Source organism: Coregonus lavaretus (genome assembly GCF_964263955.1).
Source record: "Coregonus lavaretus genome assembly, chromosome: 4".
NCBI lineage: Eukaryota > Metazoa > Chordata > Actinopteri > Salmoniformes > Salmonidae > Coregonus > Coregonus lavaretus.
Window position 1 is genome coordinate 35,239,899 of NC_139991.1, and position 22,074 is coordinate 35,261,972.

Here is a 22,074-nt window from a genome sequence, read left to right on the forward strand (position 1 = left end):
AGGAATCCAACGGTGTGATGAAATATAATCCATTTACCTTATATTTGGCCAGTGCCTACAGAACAGCTTCCACATCAACCATGTTGTATTACTACTGACCGTGATTGTCTTCTCTCTTTTAGTGTGCGTTAACAGGCACCAGACTGCTGGCCCTGATGACAGTGTGGGCGTTTCGCTGAAGTGCAAAGCCACACAAACACACCCATTTCTCGGTGCATCCTTACTTTAGGCTCGTCACTGATCACAGAAGACTTTCCCCACTAGTCAAAGAGTAGCCATTAGCTGAAGGTATGGCCACCATGTCTGCTACAGATCCAAAACATGACTATGTTTAGTCCTGGCTTTACTTTTGATATAAGTACTTTATTTAAACAGCAAACATTTCCTGAGCATATTGAAGATTGTGACAGTTCACTAGCAGGCATTTATTTAGTTTAGTAGGTCTATGCGGAAACTTATTAAACCAAAAGGTTTCCTCCCAGTACCTTCACTCTAAGGTCCTGGGTATATCTGAGCTGCCCATGCAAACAAACGTGAGCGATTACTGTGCTACATTCCATTCTTATCACAGAGGGATTTAAACATTACAGTTCTGTATGGCCGAGGCAAGGCTTAGACAGCAGAGTAGAGCAGAATGCTTCATGTAGCCAGGGAGTGAGAGAGCAGGCAGTTTCAAGCTTGATAAAGATAGAAACGCCAATGAAACCCCAGAGTGAACACCAAACACCTCTACATCACCCGACACCCACTCTCCAGGACATTCACTATGGATTCAAATCAAAGGTACATTAGGGTTGCATGGGTTCAGCAGGCCAGAATGTTGTGGAACGTTCAGATATCAATATATTATCTAGAAGTTCAGATGTGCATCTCTGACATTGACTAGGCGAGTCCTCTGACATGTCAGCTCTATTCGTGGCATGTCTATGTGCACCCTTCAGTTTGTTGAGCGAGGAGTGATATGAGTCACTGCACAGCTATCCTGTGCTGGATTAGCCCCCGCGGTGGGTGAAAACGCCACCCTGCCTATTCAGCACTGCTGGGTTTGTGTCTACGTGTGCCAGGGACAGCAGGAGCTCCAACAATGAGCAGAGCAAGGCCGCTGCAGGTGCAGCCTGGGCTATGGGGAGGGAGGGTGAGGGCAGGGGATAGGCCACATTCCTCATAAGAGGCAGAGTTAATACAACTATGAAGTTCTCTGCTCTCAGAAGCTTTCTGTCCTCTGCTCTCTGGATGGGGTAGGGGGGAAAGTTTCAGCTCTTCTTAGTGTGAAAACAACCTGAGGGTTCTGATGAAGGCCGAAACGTCAAGCTTTTAATAGTTGTTTAAATAAAATAAATGTTTTTAAATGGAAAGCGATTGTTTTGCCTTTTCAATGATGATACAAATGTTTGGTTGCACCTCAACTCTCACCCTCTTTAAGGGCAATATAATGTATTCTGATCTGCAAGTATGATGAGGGACTTCAGGTGCTTGAGTGGGGGAATTTGAAAGTGTAACAAACCTGGCAAATAAATGAATGCCTAAATAAATGCATTGGATTACTTTGGTTGGCCTACAAAAACACAGTACCCTATTAGCCAAGTTGACTCAAGTCACTGATAGCATAAGATAATCACTAACAGTAAGGCTATTTATATAAACATTCATCCATAGAGAAATTGTCACCTGTCTGTCTCAGTCAACAGTAATTATCATTGGAGACTATTCTAATAACTATAATTACAGGAGACAGGTGTGCATTAACTGACGTTACAGGACAGATTATTTTCCTGTTGGTGTCCTCCCACAGGTAGACAGGCAGGATGCGGTCTCCTCTCCAAGTCCCATCAAAGCCAATTATGGAAATATTCACCCAGAGAGAATAGGACTATACTAGAGCATGCAAATGGTTTGACAACAATGGGTTGTTCTGCTTGACTTCCACTGGCTCCACAGGGTTTGTGTTGTTAACCTACAATCTGTTCCTGAACGCATTGGCCATATGCGAATACCCATACTTGCGTTCAAAATAATAGGCTGATTAGGTATGTGCATTTTTGTTTGTTTGTTTAGTACGCTTTAAATGCCAGGATGTCATTTACGCTTTTCATTTAGTAGAATTTGCTGCACACTATTGAGGAAGAGAAGCATCTTTACAGACCCATGTGTGTTTGACAACAGCTGATAATCAGATAAGAGGACGGGGGTAAGTAGTAGGCAAGACAGGTTTTGGATAGTAGGCAACAGATTTCGGACACAGCCATTAAAACCACAGACGACTGCCAACTTTGTCCAAAATCCGTCTGTAGTTTTAAGATGACATTTTTACGTCTCTAACGTCACAGTGCTACTTTCCAGAGCAAGACAAGGCAGCCAAAAGTTCAATATTAACCAACAACTAGGCTTATCTGATTCATGTTACATTTTAGGGTATGTTCAAGGTTTGTTACATTGATGCTACGTAATGTTTAGTTTTTTTTGCTGACCAACTTTTGCCACTATCTAAAGTCCGCCAACTTCTTTTAACATAAAATGCAGTTCTCTGGTGTTCAGATGTAATCTCCCTTGCTTGTGTGTTCAGTGAGTCTGCTATTAACTGATATTTCTCACACAGTTTAGGCCATTGGTACTCAACTCTTACCCTATGAGGTCTGGACCCTGCTGGTTTTCTGTTCTACCTGATAACTAATTGCGCACACCTGGTGTCCCAGGTCTAAATCAGTCCCTGATTAGAGGGGAAACAATGACAAAATTCAGTGGAACTGGCTTCTAGGTCCAGAATTGAGTTTGAGGGGTATAGGCTATTCAAAATAAGGAACCACACACACAACCATGGTTATAAACAAAACAGTGTGCTGCTTACCTCTATAGACTGTGATGGAATCTTCAGTTTAGAAAGGCTGGGCTTGGTGCTTTTCAAGTCTGGTAAGGGTTCATGATAAGACTGCCCATGGAAGTCTTCAGGAGAGGGCTTGAGGTCCGGAGACTCAATGGTCACCTGGTCCTGGCCGTCCATGGGCCGGACATAGGCTGTGGGCTTCTGGGGCATGACCAGGTTTGGTTTAGAGGCCAGTGGTAGAGGGAATGTCTGAGAGGGCAGGGTTGTTGCCCCCTCGATGGTCAGAGGCGGGATGTCTCTCTGAGGGTCATCCAAAGGGGACCCCTCCATGGGGATGGGGGAGTTGGGGTGAAGGAGGGAGGCCGGGTGCCTCTTTGGGTGCAGGGGGGATCCTTGGTGCCTGTCGGGGGTGTCCTGGGGCTCAGAGTCGCTGGGGTCACTGGAATGTAGGGGGGATAGGGGCTCAGCTGGGGGGGACAGGGCAGAGAGGACCGGAGGAAGACTGGCACACTCCCTCAGGTCTGGCCAGGGGCTGGGCTCACATTTCCTCTTGAGGGGATCGGGGCTGGCCTGGCCCTGACTGAAACCCAGTGAAGACTGGGTGTAAGAGGAGGAGGGACCAGGGAGCTTCTTCAGAGGCTGAGAAGAGTGGCTGCTAATGGGGGGACCACCACTACCACTCTGGCCTTCCCCGTACAGAGGAGTGTTCTGGAATGGAGGCTTCACTCTGTCTCGGCTGTGAGATGGCCGCCTATATGTTGTGGTGACGTGAGATGGAGGGTCATTAGAGAAGCTACTGTCAAAACACGGATGAGGGTTTGGGTTGTTCACATCTTCATAACTACCCAGCATCCTCTGTATACGGCTGGAAAGCTCATCTCCTTTGTTTGTCTGAAACAGAAAATAAAAGTTATTTAGGTTCTGCAGACAGTGTTGAAACAATTGATTATAACAGGGTTCTTATGAGATCTGCAATGGTTGTTAGCCTTGAAAATGAATAAGAATGATACAGAATAAGACTGAGGAAGAGAATAACAACAGCATCTTGTTACACACTCTTTCTTGTTGCATAAGTCGACCCTAAACTGCTAATGCATACTTTGTATCACTAATCTAGGCCTACCTTTTAACTAAACCGACAGTAACATGTAGTGAGGGTGATGTTGTAGTTCACAAATAAAACAAGCATGTCAGTTTAGCTGATGTTTTTCCGATTAAACAGTTATGTATCTAAATGTACTGTTGCCCTTTACGTCTCTGTGTATGTATCGCCCAAAATATCAAATATTGGCTGACGATTTATGGCAACCAACCAATGTGACATTACAAAGTGGTAGACTAGACAAAGTTCTCTCTGTGACAGTAGCTAGCTTACCCCCTGGGGTTGGATTCCATGTATGGGCTCACTAGTCACTCCAAACAAAATCCTCAGAAAAGGGAAATGTTGGGCTGAGGTTGAGACGGAAGGATGTGTCCTGATTCGCCACCCTTCTCCCAAAGTGTACACTTGCCTCGCGGGGGGTGCGTGCTATGCCACTGCTTATAAGTTAAGTATAACTATTAGAAATCTAAGATGTGTCAAATAAATTATATCCAGCGCCCTTTGTGTACACATTTGGTAATACCGTATACCCCAGTATGGTATAGAAACGTTATGAAACTCTGGATACCGCCCAACCCTATTTTTAGCTGATAGGAGTGGAACACGGTGTGGGCGTCTGCTGCATTAGCCCAGCAGTGACAAGAACCGACGAGTTGTGCGTTCCGAGATGCCATTCTGCGCCGTTATTTGTCAGTTTGTGGCCCGCCTGTTAGCTTGCACGATTCTTGCCATTCTCCTTCGACCTCTCATCAACAAGCGGTTTTCGCCCATAGGACTGCTGCCGACTTTGTTTTTTGTTTGTCGCACCATTCTCTGTAAACCCTATACACTGTCGTGCACAGAAGGCCGGCCATTTCTGAGATACTGGAACTGCCACGCTCAAAGTCGTTTAGGTCACTCGTTTTGCCCACTCTATCATTCAATGGAACAGTAATTGAATGCCTCGATGCCAGTCTGCCTGCTTTATATAACAAGTCACGGCCACGTGACTCACGTAGGAGCGAACCATAATAAACTGGCCACTGAGTGTATACCATGACCATGCTCTAAGACAACTCCATCAGACCCAATAAGACGGCACCGTGATTTCAGTGATTCTGAACACCTCATGAGTCGCCCGTTTCAGCTACAAACCTCCTGGACATGTTATTTGATGGATCTTTTTGTCCTGGAGCCACCCATAACAGCAGGCATGTGCAGTAGACGGGAGCTCTAGAGTGCTGTTTGAGAGACAAGACAACATCCTGAAATCGGTTGTTCTCACAAAAACATCTAACGTCTGAGCTACAGTTCTATTAGTACCCGTCATAGAAAGCTTAGACTCTCATGAACACGCACATGTTGACGGTTTTGCTCTACGAAGCTCACAAGCCGCACAGGACTCGTTAGAATGCAAGGGTTTTTCTACATAGAATATCATAAGGAAGAATTGCATTGTGATAATTCCTGAACTTTCTTTTAGCTCCCAGACAGACATTAAACACTTAGACAGATCACAGACATTGTAGGGAAGGGAATTTGAAATAATTTCACTATTCGAATAATATAATTTTTTGGGGGGGGATGGACATTCTTTTTAAAATAATTTGCTTTACTCTATTGACCAATCAGAATGACGCAAAATGCCACAACAGCAGACAGTGAACCGTTGTTTTCAGGGTGCTATTCCGGTAGTATGGCTAACAGTAACCTAGGCTAACAGTAACAGTGAAAGTGAAGTCTGATGTCCGCCATCAGAACGGATTCGGTTTCAAAACAAGTTTTCTGGTGAGTGTTTTGCATTGATCTGTGTCATGTATTGTGGACCCTCTGTTGGTGGGTGCCTGTAGGCCAATTAGGGGTGTGAATGTTTAAACGAAGTTGGGATACTTAACGTTAAGAAAAATCCCTAACCGATTATTTTACACCCCCAATAAATGTAAATCACAGTGCAGTAATCACAAAACATATTATTTTCCATGTTATAGCCCAACTAGATGATACGCTAAAAAGGCCTGGGGAAAGTAATGTAATTTAAATAAAACCAGAGAGGAAGAGGCAAACTTTAGGCTACTTTGGTGAATTTGCGAGTCATGCAAGACAAGACAACGCGAGATACAGATTACCAAGACATTCTTTCTGCCCCCTGCCCCCTGCCCCCTGCCCCCTGCCCTCTCCCTCGCGCAGGCTCACCTGCTCTTACTCTTCGCTAATGATGAAAGTGTGTGTTCAGTCTTTGGTCTGTTGCATGTAGAATATCCTAGCCTATTCATTGATGATAGGCCCTGCTTTACTAATGTTGCGAGACATTGCAAGCCAATAAACTGCAAGATACAGCATTCATTGTGAGAAATAGCTTTTGATTGCCAATAGATAAGCCTAGTGTATGGTTCTGACTGCCTATACTATGCCCCTCCCCCCTCTCACCATTCCTCGCTAGCTGGCTATGAAAGATGCAAGCGTTTGTGTTCTCAGAGGTAGGCTTACGACAACTAATCAGTTTCCTCCATTCCTAAAAAAAGGATTCTTAGGAGTCGATTCCTAGCAGAATCGAGTCTTGACACTCAGAAATGGGAGTCGACGTGTCGAGAAATCAATTATTTTGGAGTCGACTCTTTCCCACTAAGTCATCGTAGTTAACATTGGAAACATGGCAGAGAAAGGAAAGCAACAGCAGTGAAGTCCTGTATGGCAATACTTTGAGAATTTAAATGAGAAGGAAATGCAAACTTTGCGAGGTAGAATTGAGGTACAGTTTTTTTATTTTTTATTTAACCTTTATTTAACTAGGCAAGTCAGTTAAGAACAAATTCTTATTTACAATGATGGCCTACACCGGCCAAACCCGGACGACGCTGGGCCAATTGTGCGCCGCCCTATGCGACTCCCAATCACGGCCGGTTTTGATACAGCCTGGAAACGAACCAGGGGGTCTGTAGTGACGCCTCAAGCACTGAGATGCAGTGCCTTAGACTGCTGTGCCACTTGGTGACCGTATTACCGCCACACCGGCCAAGGCAGCTACCCTTCCTGGGGTCCAGCAAAATTAAGGCAGTTATACATTTTTAAAAATACATTACAATACATTCATAACAGATTTCACAACATATTAAGTGTGTGCCCTCAGGCCTCTACTACCACATATCTATAGCACAAAATCCATGTGTACGTGTGTATAGTGCATATGTTATTGTGTGTTTGTTTGCATGTGTCTATGTGTTGCTTCACAGTCCCCGCTGTTCCATAAGGTGTATTTTATTCTGTTTTTTTTAATACATTTTTATTGCTGCATAGTCATGGCGCTATGTAGTACGGTGCGCCTCCCATAGTCTGTTCTTGACTTAGGGACTGTGAAGAGACCTCTGGTGGCATGTCTTGTGGGGTATGCATGGGTGTCCGAGCTGTGTGCCAGTAGTCAGACAGAAAGCTCGGTGCATTCAACATGTCAATACCTCTCACAAATACAAGTAGTGATTAAGTCAATCTCTCCTCCACTTTGAGCCAGGAGAGATTTACATGCATATTATTAATGTTAGCTCTCTGTGTACATCCAAGGGCCAGCCGTGCTGCCCTGTTCTGAGCCAATTGCAATTTTCCTAAGTCCCTCTTTGTGACACCTGACCAAATGACTGAACAGTAGTCCAGGTGTGACAAAACTAGGGCACGTAGGACCTGCCTTGTTGATAGTGCTGTTAAGAATGCAGAGCAGCGCTTTATTATAGACAGACTTCTCCCCATCCTAGCTACTGTTGTATCAATATGTTTTGACCATGACAGTTTACAATCTAGGGTTACTCCAAGCAATTTAGTCTCCTCGACTTGCTCAATTTCCACATTATTCATTACAATATTTAGTTGAGGTTTAGGTTTTAGTGAATGATTTGTCCCAAATAATATGCTTTTAGTTTTTGAAATATTTAGGACTAATCTATTCCTTGCCACCCATTCTGAAACTAACTGCAGCTCTTTGTTAATTAGTATTCTCCTAGATGGTCATTAGAAGCCTACCAAACTTGCTAACTGCCTGGTACTCAGCACTCTATTGTCCCTCTAATCACTCTGACATCAATGCAAATGTAATCGAAAATCTAATCGAAACACTTCATGAGAGCCCATGAGCTCATGTTGCGCAACATTTCTATAGGCTATGCAATTGCGCGAGAAAACAGAGAGATAACCTCTATTAAAAAGAGGATCCCATCAGCTTTCTATAGGCTAGGCCTACTATATTTATTTATCAACATTTCTAATATTAAGCACATTACTTATCTTTACAACAGGAGCACAGTCTACCTGGCTGGCATGAAAATGAACCACGTAAAAGCGTCCTCCATTCGCTATTTAAGTGCATCGATGACATGTTTCACATATATTATTTAGTATATGTAAAGAAGATTAAATCAAGAATAGTCTGATGGGTGACAATATTAGCCTATCACTTATGAATTATATATTACCACTTGTGAATGATGCCCAGCGTAAGGCAAGAAGCAATGTTTTTTTCTAATCATAGTCGCACAACTCATGTAACCTAGCCCATAGGCCTATACGTTTTGATAAGGTTTGTATCACAACTAAAGTGGCCAAAAAACTTCTTAAAATTAAGCACATTAATCTGATTTACAAGGGGTGTAGAGCCTAACTGGCATACATAAGCAGCGCGTGAGTTTGAAGTTTGGGGAAGATAATTTTTCACAAAAAATGCACCTTTATAATAAAAACATGACATGCATAATCGCATTTGCGGTCACTTTTGATAATGGTGTTTTCCCGCTAATGAAATATTATTTCTTATAGCTTACTGCCGTGTGCGCATAGCTGCGCTTATAATGTGAAGAAATAGCCTAATAGTTTATCACATTTTAAGCTAAACGTTCTGATCTGTTGCGTCAGCCTCATTGCGTAAAAAAGTTTTTGGGATGCTAGTGGTTGTATTAATTTGGGATCTATTGCATCCCGCAACTGTCCCAGACTATGTTTGGAATATTTATTTCTAAGACAGAATAGGTCAACTTTTGTACTACGGGGGATAGTAGATTGACATAGGCTAGTGCTATTGCTGTTCGTTAGGCATACTCATCTTGTTGGCTGACGAAAAGTAAATGTGGACAGTTCTTCCAATATCTTCAACATGTACCTTGGAATTGGATAAGGAAGCACGCAGTTGCGTCCCCGAAGTGTCTGTCTTCACTTGTAGCCTGTGAGAAAACCTAATCACGTGATGGAGAGCCATGTGGGGGGTATGAAAATAATAATGTAAGTCGCTCTGGATAAGAGCGTCTGCTAAATGACGTAAATGTAAATGTAATGTGAGTGAGGAGTGGCTCAAGAAGAAGCACATTAAGGTCCTGGAGTGGCCTAGCCAGTCTCCAGACCTTAATCCCATAGAAAATCTGTGGAGGGAGCTGAAGGTTCGAGTTGCCAAACATCAGCCTCGAAACCTTAATGACTTGGAGAAGATCTGCAAAGAGGAGTGGGACAAAATCCCTCCTGAGATGTGTGCAAACCTGGTGGCCAACTACAAGAAACGTCTAACCTCTGATTGCCAATAAGGGTTTTGCCACCAAGTACTAAGTCATGTTTTGCAGAGGGGTCAAATACTTATTTCCCTCATTAAAATGCAAATCAATTGATAACATTTTTGACATGCATTTTTCTGGATTTTTTTGTTGTTATTCTGTCTCTCACTGTTCAAATAAACCTACCATTAAAATTATAGACTGATCATGTCTTTGTCAGTGGGCAAACATACAAAATCAGCAGGGGATCAACTACTTTTTTCCCCTCACTGTATAGGAGTACCTATTTCTTTGTTAACCGCTCAACACAATATAGCCGCATGTGCGCACTCCCTCAAATCGTTTGGAGAAAAAATACTTTCTATTTTATTCAGCTTTGTTCAATTGTATTCTTCATTCTATAAAATAATGTCACAAAATTCTAACTAAATAGTGTCTGCTAAATTAACTAGTGTAGCCCACAGCCATATGGCATAGCCAGATCAGGACAAATGCTATTCTGTTCTTCTGAAATAAGACTACATTTTCGTCATATCATGTTTCTTTAGACCTGTCTAAAATATTTAACGGATTTATTGTGAAGGAGTAGACTATATTACAAGGAAATATTAGCCTTTTTAAAATGTACAGTGCCTTCGGAAAGTATTCATACCACTTGAAATGTTTCACATTGTCTTACGTTACAGCCTTATTCTAAAATTGATTAAATAAATAAAATCCTCAGCAATCGACACACAATACCGCATAATGACAAAGCAAAAACAGGTTTTTAGACATTTTTGCAAATGTATATATAAAAAATTAAAATATGTATTTACATTAGTATTCAGACCCTTTGCTATGAGACTAGAAATTGAGCTCAGGTGCATTCTGTTGCCATTGATCATCCTTGAGATGTTTCTAAAACTTGATTGGAGTCCACCTGTGGTAAATTCAATTGATTTGTCATGATTTGGAAAGGCACACACCTGTCTATATAAGGTCCCACAGTTGACAGTGCATGTCTGAGCAAAAACCAAGCCATGAGGTCGAAGGAATTGTCTGTAGAGCTCCGAGACAGGATTGTGTCGAGGCACAGATCTGGGGAAGGGTACCAAAAAATGTCTGCAGCATTGAAGGTCCCCAGGAACACAGTGGCCTCCATCATTCTTATGTGGAAGAAGTTTGGAACCACCAAGACTCTTCCTAGAGCTGGCCACCTGGCCCAACTGAGCAATCAAGTGACCAAGAACCGATGGTCACTCTGACAGAGCTCTAGAGTTCCTCTGTGGAGATGGGAAAACCTTCCAGAAGGACAACCATCTCTGCAGCACTCCACCAGTCAGGCCTTTATGGTAGAGTGGACAGACGGAAGCCACTCCTCAGTAAAAAACACATGAGAGCACGCTTGGAGTTTGTCAAAAGGCACCTAAAGACTCTCAGACCATGAGAAACAAGATTCTCTGGTCTGATGAAACCAAGATTCAACTATTTGGCTAAGCGTTACGTCTGGAGGAAACCTGGCACCATCCCTACGATGAAGCATGGTGGTGGCAGCATCATGCTGTGGGGGTGTTTTTCAGTAGCATGGACTGGGAGACTAGTCAGGATTGAGGAAAAGATGAACGGCGCAAAGTACAGAGAGATCCTTGATGAAAACCTGCTCCAGAGTGCTCAGGACCTCAGACTGGGGCGAAGGTTCACCTTCCAACAGGACAACGACCCTAAGCACACAGCCAAGACAACGCAGGAGTGGCTTTGTGACAAGTCTCTGAATTTCCTTGAGTGGCCCAGCCAGAGCCCGGACCTGAACCCGATCGAACATCTCTGGAGAGACCTGAAAATAGCTGTGCAGCAACGCTCCCCATCCAACCTGACAGAGCTTGAGAGGATCTGCAGAGAAGAATGGGAGAAACTCCCCAAATACAGGTGTGCCAAGCTTGTAGCGTCATACCCAAGAAGACTCAAGGGTGTAATTGCTGCCAAAGGTCCTTCAACAAAGAACTGAGTAAAGGGTCTGAATACTTATGACATTTACATATCCATTTTTTATTTAATCAATTAGCAACAATTTCTCAAAATCCTGTTTTTGCTTTGTCATTATCGGGTATTGTGTGTAGATTGATGAGGGGGGAAAAAAAAACGATTTAATCCATTTTAGAATAAGGCTGTAACCTAACAAAATGTGGGGAAAAATCAAGGGGTCTGAATACTTTCCGAAGGCACTGTAGATGTTCCAAAGGTCTGCATCAGTGGCTTGTAGGCCAGGAGATGCTAAATGTGTTTACGTCAATTATGGTCAACTACAGTGAGATCAACAGTTTTTTGCTTGAAAATCACCGGCTGATGGAATTTCGTGACCGTCACAGCCCTAGGTACAGTAATGGTAGTACAGGTGCAATGCTTAACCATCTGAAAGGGATGCAACATGAGACCCAAACCATTGCTGACAGCAGCGAATTTTACACATTTTTTAAATCGTTTTAACAGAAAACCGAAAAACAAATGACCATTTAAACGTTAAGAAATGTTTTCTGTGACTTACCAAGACATTTAGTAGAAAGAAAACATCTAGCTACCCTACCATAAAAATAAAAAAATGCAGCATATTAATCAAGGTTTTTTGTCGTTCGGGAAAAAATACAGAACATTCTATGCCGAAGCAGAATTGTACTGTCTGAAAAGGTACAGACGCTTCTGATGCTGTACTTTTTATAATTATCTGAAAAGTTATCAATTGTCGCTATCGACATGTTACTGTAGCTGCGTTCTGTGTCTATAAAGGGTCGCGGTAGATATAATTTTATTGCTAAGCCGTAGCGGTCATACATACGTAATAGGACCATTATTCAGCATTGTGATTTGACGTGGGATTGTATGATTTTTTCTTATTGTTTTAACAGAAAACCGATAAAATTGCAGTTTTAACAGTAAGCAAGTGTCCATTTGTCACATCCCAATTGCCAGGCAGATACATGAAATTAGTGACAAAACCAGACTGATACAGTGGGGGAAAAAAGTATTTAGTCAGCCACCAATTGTGCAAGTTCTCCCACTTAAAAAGATGAGAGAGGCTTGTAATTTTCATCATAGGTACACGTCAACTATGACAGACAAAATGAGAAAAAAATTTCCAAAAAATCACATTGTAGGATTTTTAATGAATTTATTTGCAAATTATGGTGGAAAATAAGTATTTGGTCAATAACAAAAGTTTCTCAATACTTTGTTATATAATCTTTGTTGGCAATGACACAGGTCAAACGTTTTCTGTAAGTCTTCACAAGGTTTTCACACACTGTTGCTGGTATTTTGGCCCATTCCTCCATGCAGATCTCCTCTAGAGCAGTGATGTTTTGGGGCTGTCGCTGGGCAACACGGACTTTCAACTCCCTCCAAAGATGTTCTATGGGGTTGAGATCTGGAGACTGGCTAGGCCACTCCAGGACCTTGAAATACTTCTTACGAAGCCACTCCTTCATTGCCCGGGCGGTGTGTTTGGGATCATTGTCATGCTGAAAGAGCCAGCCACGTTTCATCTTCAATGCCCTTGCTGATGGAAGGAGGTTTTCACTCAAAATCTCACGATACATGGCCCCATTCATTCTTTCCTTTACACGGATCAGTCGTCCTGGTCCCTTTGCAGAAAAACAGCCCCAAAGCATGATGTTTCCACCCCCATGATTCACAGTAGGTATGGTGTTCTTTGGATGCAACACAGCATTCTTTGTCCTCCAAACGCGACGAGTTGAGTTTACCAAAAAGTTCTATTTTGGTTTCATCTGACCATATGACATTCTCCCAATCCTCTTTTGGATCATCCAAATGCACTCTAGCAAACTTCAGACGGGCCTGGACATGTACTGGCTTAAGCAGGAGGACACGTCTGGCACTGCAGGATTTGAGTCCCTGGCGGCGTAGTGTGTTACTGATGGTAGGCTTTGTTACTTTGGTCCCAGCTCTCTGCAGGTCATTCACTAGGTCCCCCCGTGTGGTTCTGGGATTTTTGCTCACCGTTCTTGTAATCATTTTGACCCCACGGGGTGAGATCTTGCGTGGAGCCCCAGATCGAGGGAGATTATCAGTGGTCTTGTATGTCTTCCATTTCCTAATAATTGCTCCCACAGTTGATTTATTCAAACCAAGCTGCTTACCTATTGCAGATTCAGTCTTCCCAGCCTGGTGCAGGTCTACAATTTTATTTCTGGTGTCCTTTGACAGCTCTTTGGTCTTGGCCATAGTGGAGTTTGGAGTGGGACTGTTTGAGGTTGTGGACAGGTGTCTTTTATACTGATAACAAGTTCAAACAGGTGCCATTAATACAGGTAACGAGTGGAGGACAGAGGAGCCTCTTAAAGAAGAAGTTACAGGTCTGTCAGAGCCAGAAATCTTGCTTGTTTGTAGGTGACCAAATACTTATTTTCCACCATAATTTGCAAATAAATTCATTAAAAATCCCACAATGTGATTTTCTGGAGAAAAAAATTCTCAATTTGTCTGTCATAGTTGACGTGTACATATGATGAAAATTACAGGTCTCTCATCTTTTTAAGTGAGAGAACTTGCACAATTGGTGGCTGACTAAATACTTTTTTTTCCCCACTGTATGCTGATTTGGCTTATCAGGTTAAAGTAGCAACATGATATAGCCTAGGCTAATATTTTCACGATAATTTAGATTTCCTAATGGTTTTTAAAGGACTGCTTAGAAATGCCTGAAGCCTGGGCCTACTTCCCTGACCACACAGACAACGCAACACCTCCCCTGTGAGGTCAGGACAGCCAGGAGACGTAAACACAGTCTCTCTCGCTGACCCACTGGGCGCCGAGGCCAGGCCAGCACATGGCACGGGAGCAGACACAGAAATAAATAAGTCATACCACACTGCATTATTTTAAGCTGCACCCTCCTATTTTGCAGGGAGCCTAATTAGCTAGTTAACTGTGTTCCTTTAAATAACAAGCTGGAGCTGACATGCTCTGGTGGTACAGGGACAAGACTGACTGGATGGCTGTTCACATTTTACATTTACATTTTAGTCATTTAGCAGACGCTCTTATCCAGAGCGACTTACAGTTAGTGAATACATATTTTTTTTATACTTCCCCCCCGTGGGAATCGAACCCGCAACCCTGGCGTTGCAAACGCCATGCTCTATCAACTGAGCTACATCCCTGCCGGCCATTCCCTCCCCTACCCTGGACGATGCTGGGCCAATTGTACAAATCAAAACTGTGCAGTTTTATCAGTTAGGCTGTTTCAATATCTTAAAAATGAAGATTAAATAAATTAACTAAGCCTTATTTTTTCACGACACATAGATAATTTGATGAGAATACAACTATAATATTGTAAATAAGCATAAAAATTGCAGTCTGGAATGATTTATTCATTAACTGCGCAAACCGGTTATATCGGATATCGCGATATTTGGAGTATCATATCATAGAAGAGGTCTCCCCAAATATCACACAACCCTGCTAGGAAGTTACAGTAGAGGAGAAAGGCGAGAACTGCCGTGAACCTGGAGCTAGCCTATACTTCAGTAGTAACTAGACATCGGCCACATTGGGGTATACATGCAGGTCACCATTTCCTGAGCAACATCAACAAGAAGTTTTGAAGAGTTTCTAATAAAAGGTTGGAGTCAGGTTCACAACACCTCTCTTAAGAGCAAACAGCAATGAAAATAGCACCCAGTTCCACATGGTTATTAGAACTGCAGGAGGACACAAGCCTAGAGGTAAACAGGAACCAAACTCACCTTGTAGGGTTCCCCAAAGAGGGGAACGTTTTCCTGGTAGAACTCCTTCTCCTGGAGGGCTTCCTGGTTCCGCCGCTCCCACTCTCGGATGCGAAGGAGATTCCTCTCTTCATTGTAGCTGCAGTGAATCAGACAGACACACACACACAGGATGTAAAATCGGCACCAGTGTTCAGTCATGGGCCAAATCATAACTTGACATTTGTGCGCAAGTCTGAATTTCTGTAGACATCAATATGATTTACACAGAAGTCCGAGTTGGTCCGAGTACAGACCTAGCCTGAGAACTTGGCTGTAGCTTCAATTTAGGGCGGAAGGGTGATTTGGGCGATTTGCAAGGCACTTAACCCTAATTTGCTCCAGGAGCGCCGTACTACTATGGCTGAGCATGTAAAACAACACATTTCACTGCACCTATCTGGTGTATGCGACAATAAAACATATTTTTTACTGCCAACAACCGTCTTGCTCTGCATCATGTGACTTTAGAGCTTCCCAGATTAGAGCACTTTCTCAAAATCCCCCTTGAATCTTCCATGGCAACAAGACAAGTGAGGTGGCCTAGTTAAGAAAATGTTCAAGACAGTTGATCAAATATCATTGAGACTGGTCGAAGTACCAAGCCAGCCAGCACAGAAAGTTAAGAGAAACTACCCAGGTTCTTTCTGAACAGCACTCAGATTTTGTGTAGTCTTTGTTTACAACTTGCCACTGAATTTCTGGAACAAGTTTCATAACCCTAGCAGACCTTCCTAATCCTATCCAATCAAAGAAAGTGATTCAAACTAATTAGCCTAGGTATGGTAGTAGGAGTTAAGCCACCACAGTAGAGCTGATTGCGTCTACAGCAGCTCAGGGGAGGTCAAAGCAGACATACAATAAGGCTGCATTGAAAAGTGTTTACAGTGATGACCGGCGTGCTAATAAACGGCTGAAACATGATTTTAAGTGTAAATTATATAGGCTTGGGCGGTATCCAGATTTTCATACAAGCCCAAAAATATCACAACAACAAAACAGCCCATTTGGCTTCTATTACCAAAATGCTAACAAAATTAGCACAAGTAATAGCGAATTCACACAGACGCTATTAGCCAAATGCTAACGAGCAAAAACTAAAACTAAATTGCAAAGACCGGCAAATCCAGCTCAGAGTTATACAAGCATAGCTAGTAACTACCGAATGTCATTCTCCCGCTACCTTATAATTAGCAGTGATTTTATTTTTGATCTGTTTTTGTGAGAGATGTGGCCACTTTAGTTTGTTTCCCACCGCTTCAATTGAACATTTTGGGTAGCCTTCCACAAGCTTCCAACAATAAGTTGGGTGAATTTTGGCCCATTCCTCCTGACAGAGCTGGTGTAACTGAGTCAGGTTTGTAGGCCTCCTTGCTCGCACACGCTTTTTCAGTTCTGCCCATATTTTCTATAGGATTGAGGTCAGGGCTTTGTGATGGCCACTCCAATACCTTGACTTTGTTGTCCTTAACCATTTTGCCACAACTTTGGAAGTATGCTTGGGGTCATTGTACATTTGGAAGACCCATTTGCGACCAAGCTTTAACTTCCTGACTGATGTCTTGAGATGTTGCTTCAATATATCCACATAATGTTCCTTCCTCATGATGCCATCTATTTTGTGAAGTGCACCAGTCCCTCCTGCAGCAAAGCACCCCCACAGCATTATGCTGCCACCCCTGTGCTTCACGGTTGGGATGGTGTTCTTTGGCTTGCAAGCATCCCCCTTTTTCCTCCAAACATAACATTTTACATTTACATTTTAGTCATTTAGCAGACGCTCTTATCCAGAGCGACTTACAGTTAGTGAGTGCATACATTATTTTTGTATTTTTCATACTGCCCCCCCCCCGTGGGAATCGAACCCACAACCCTGGCATTGCAAACGCCATGCTCTACCAACTGAGCTACATCCCTGCCGGCCATTCCCTCCCCTACCCTGGACGACGCTGGGCCAATTGTGCGCCGCCCCATAGGTCTCGCTGTCGCGGCCGGTTAAGACAGGGCCTGGATTCGAACCAGGATCTCTAGTGGCACAGCTAGCACTGCGATGCAATGGTCATCAGACCAGAGGACATTTCTCCAAAAAGTACGATCTTTGTCCCCATTTGCAGTTGCAAACCGTAGTTTGGCATTTTTTATGGCGGTTTTGGAGCAGTGGCTTCTTCCTTGCTGAGCTATAGGACTCGTTTTACTGTGGATATAGATACTTTTGTACCCGTTTCCTCCAGCATCTTCACAAGGTCCTTTGATGTTGATATGGGATTGATTTGCACTTTTCGCACCAAAGTACGTTCATCTCCAGGAGACAGAACGCGTCTCCTTCCTGAGCGGTATGACGGCTGCGTGGTCCCATGGTGTTTATACTTGCATACTATTGTTTGTACAGATGAACGTGGTACCTTCAGGCGTTTGGAAATTGCTCCCAAGGATGAACCAGACTTGTGGAGGTCTACAATTTTTTTATCTGAGGTCTTAGCTGATTTCTTTTGCTTTTCCCATGATGTCAAGCAAAGAGGCACTGAGTTTGAAGGTAGGCCTTGAAATACATCCACAGGTACACCTCCAATTGACTCAAATTATGTCAATTAGCCTATCAGAAGCTTCTAAAGTCATGACATAATGACATAATTTTCTGAAATTTTCCATTTCCATTTACATCATTTAGCAGACGCTCTTATCCAGAGCGACTTACAGTTTGTGAGTGCATACATTATTTTTACATACTGGCCCCCCAAGCGGTTTAAAGGCACAGTCAACTTAGTGTATGTAAACTTCAGACCCATTGGAATTGTATTTCAGTGAATTATAAGTGAAATAATCTGTCTGTAAACAATTGTTGGAAAAATTGCTTGTGTCATGCTCAAAGTAGATGTCCTAACCGACTTGCCAAAACTATAGTTTGTTAACAAGAAATTTGTGGAGAGGTTGAAAAACAAGTTATAATGACTCCAACCTAAGTGTATGTAAACTTCCGACTTCAACTGTAGGTCCTGGATGGCAGGAAGCTTGGCCCCAGTGATGTACTGGGCTGTACGTGCAACCCTCTGTAGCGCCTTACGGTCGGATACCGAACAGCTGCCATACCAGTCAGGATGCTCTCGATGGTGCAGTTGTTAGAACTTTTTGAGGATATGGGGACCCATGCCAAATCTTTTCAGTCTGCTGAGGGGGAAAAGGTGTTGTTGTGCCCTCTTAACGACTGTCTTGGTGTGTTTGGACCATGATAGTTTGTTGAAACATGTAGGTATTACAGACTCGGTCAGGGAAAGGTTGAAAATGTCAGTGAAGATACTTGCCAGTTGGTCCGTGCATGCTCTGAGTACACGTCCTGGTAATCCGTCTGGCCCCGCGGCCTTGTGAATGTTGACCTGTTTAAAGGTCTTGCTCACATTGGCTACGGAGAGCATGATAACACAGTCGTCCGGAACAGCTGGTGCTCTCATGCATGCTTCAGTGTTGTTTGCCTAAAAGGCATTTAGTTCGTCTGGTACACTCGCGTCACTGGGCAGCTCACGGCTGGTTCCCTTTGTAGTCCGTAATAGTTTGCAAGCCCTGCCACATTCTACGAGCGTCAGAGCCGGTGTAGTAGGATTCAATCTTAGTCCTGTATTGACGCTTTGCCTGTTTGATGGTTCGTCTGAGGGCATAGATGGATTTCTTATAAGCGTCCGGATTAGCGGCTCTAGACTTTAGCTCGGTGTGGATGTTTCCTGTAATCCATGGCTTCTGGTTGGGATATGTACGTACGGTCACTGTGGGGACGACGTCTTCGATGCACTTATTGATGAAGCCGGTGACTGAGGTGGTATTCTCCTCAATGCCATTGGATGAATCCCGGAACATATTCCAGTCTGTGCTAGCAAAACAGTCTTGTAGCGTAGCAACCACGTCATCTGACCACATCCGTATTGAGCGAGTCACTGGTACTTCCTGCTTTAGTTTTTTCTTGTAAGCAGGAATCAGGAGGATAGAATTATGGTCAGATTTGTCAAATTCATTATTCTTAAAGTGATCCATTATTCTTAAAGTGGTAATTTTTGTACACTATTTGCATGCTATACAATTGTATAACATTGAGGTCCTTAAAAAAATGACAATTGAGTGCTTGAAAAAGTCCATGAATGTCCTTGAATTTTACTTGCCACTGTCCATATGAACCCTGTGTAGGATGTGTATAGTCCTAGGCCTATGTTGTTGTATAGGTGGAGTTGTGGGCCAATTAGCATTCACTACTGGTCAAATGTTTTAGAACACCTACTCATTCAAGGGTTTTTCTTTATTTTTATTATTTTCTATATTGTAGAATAATAGTGAAGACATTAAAACTATGAAATAACACATGGAACATTGTAGTAACCAAAAAAGTGTTAAACAAATCAAAATATATTTTATATTTGAGATTCTTCAAATAGCCATCCTTTGCCTTGACAGTTTTGCACACTCTTGGCATTCTCTCAACCAGCTTCACCTGGAATCCTTTCCAACAGTCTTGAAGATGTTCCCACATATGCTGAGCACTTGTTGGCTGCTTTTCCCTCACTCTGTGGTCCGACTCATCCCAAACCATCTCAATTTGGTTGAGGTCGGGTGATTGTGGAGGCCAGGTCATCTGATGCAGCATTCCATCACTCTCCTTCTTGGTCAAATAGCCCTTACACAGTCTGGAGGTGTGTTGGGTGATTGTCCTGTTGAAAAACAAATGATAGTCCCACTAAGCCCAAACCAGATGGGATGGCGTGTCACTGCAGAATGCTGTGGTAGCCATGCTGGTTAAGTGTGCCTTAAATTCTAAATAAATCACAGACAGTGTCACCAGAAAAGCACCCCCACACCATAACACCTCCTCCTCCATGCTTTACGTGGGAAATACACATGCAGAGATCATCCGTTCACCCACACCGCGTCACAAAGACACGGCAGTTCGAACCAAAAATCTCAAATTTGGCCTCCAGACCAAAGGACAAATTTCCACCGGTCTAATGTCCATTGCTGGTGTTTCTTGGCCCAAGCAGGTCTCTACTTCTTATTGGTGTCCTTTAGTAGTGTTTTATTTGCAGCAATTCGACCATGAAGGCCTGATTCACACAGTCTCCTCTGAACAGTTGATGTTGAGATGTGTCTGTTACTTGAACTCTGTGAAGCATTTATTTAGGCTGCAATTTCTGGGGCTGTTAATTCTAATGAACTTATCCTCTTCAGTGGAGGTAAATCTGAGTCTTCCATTCCTGTAGCGGTCCTCATGAGAGCCAGTTCCATCATAGATCTTGATGGTTTTTGCGACTGCACTTGAAGAAACTTTCAAAGTTCTTGAAATGTTCTGCATTGACTGACCTTTATGCCTTAAAGTAATGGAGGACTGTCGTTTCTCTTTGCTTATTTGAGCTGTTTTTGCCATAATATGGACTTGGTCTTTTACCAAATAGGGCTATCTTCTGTCACAACACAACTGATTGGCCCAAATGCATTAAGGAAAGAAATTCCACAAATTAACTTTTAACAAGGTACACCTGTTAATTGAAATGCATTCCAGGTGTATATTCCATTAAATACACATTTGACTGGCTCAACTGTTGTAGGTAACTTTTGTAAGCTTCATAATGTAAAATAATGTGACAGGTGAAATTAAGAACACAAATCTGCTTTATCTAACATATTGCACAAGTTGACTGCAGGTATTAAGTTAAAAAGTAGCTGCAATTATTCAAATGTATTGAAAAACGTCAAATAAATAGTTGACAGTATTGAAAAACCATCCGGTGGCTTTTTCCAAATACCCCGGTATATGGTACAGTGCCTTCAGAAAGTATTCATACCCTTTGATGTATTCTACATTTTGTTGAGTTACAGCCTGAATTCAAAATGGATCAAATACCTTTTTTTTCCCCCTCTCACCCATAATGACAGTGAAAACATGCAGATTATTTTTGATTTATTGAAAATAAAATATAGAAATATCTCATTTACATAAGTATTCACAGTATACATAAGTATTCACATCCCTGAGTCAATACTTCGGAAGCAATTAAATATGTGAGTCTTTCAAGGTAAGTCTCTTAGAGCTTTCCACACCTGGATTGTGCAACATTTGCTCATTCTTATTTTCAAAATTCTTCAAGCTCTGTCAAATAGGTTGTTGATCATTGTTAGACAACCATTTTTCAGGTCTTGCCATAGATTTTTAAGCAGATTTAAGTCAAAACTGTAACTCAGACACTCAGGAAAATTCACTGTCTTCTTGGTAAGCAACTCCATTGCAGATTTGGCCTTGTGTTTTAGGTTATTGTCTGCTGAAAGGTGAATTCATCTCCCAGTGTCTGGTGGAAAGTAGTGCTTAGCTCCATTCCGTTCATTTTTTATCCTGAAAAACTCCCGTCCTTAACGATTACAAGAATACCCATAACATGATGCAGCCACCACTATGCTTGAAAATATGTAGTGGTACTAATTATTACCCTCCTCATATCTCTGCTCCCTGTCATACATGAGGAAGGCACATGAAAACACCAGACCAAGGACTAGCTGGGTAATTCCTGAGAGCTAGGCCTACTTCTATATCCATCCAACCCATAGATATGAAAATGTATGCACTCACTAACTGTAAGTCGCTCTGGATAAGAGCGTCTGCTAAATGACGTAAATGTAAAATGGTCACCAGACCTCCCAAAAATAATATAAAAAAACAAAACAAAAAAATAGATGCAGCCTATGTGTAGTGCCTGGCTTTTCAGAAGGGATGCAAGAATGAGCCTAAAGTTACAAAAAAATGTAGGCCTATAGCACAACAATGCACGAGACCAATGTCTGCATGACAGTAAAATGCAAACTGCATACTAGCTTAGGCCTACAGGCAGAACTTTGGCAGGCGTCTGCACAGAAATTCCTTCAAAC

The 22,074-nt window shown here is 42.6% G+C and overlaps 1 protein-coding gene across 2 annotated transcripts in view; it reads right to left on the reverse strand.

The window, feature by feature from the left end:
* LOC311128359 (AF4/FMR2 family member 1-like) overlaps positions 1 to 22,074 on the reverse strand; it is a 73,937-nt gene that overhangs the window by 48,632 nt on the left and 3,231 nt on the right. For both annotated transcript variants that reach the window (XM_084160472.1, XM_084160471.1), the window contains exons 2-3: positions 15,166 to 15,283; positions 2,846 to 3,712 (exon numbers count right to left, since the gene is read on the reverse strand). In XM_084160472.1, coding sequence (XP_084016598.1) covers positions 2,846 to 3,712; positions 15,166 to 15,283 — 985 coding nt within the window. The remainder of the gene's footprint in view (positions 1 to 2,845; positions 3,713 to 15,165; positions 15,284 to 22,074) is intronic.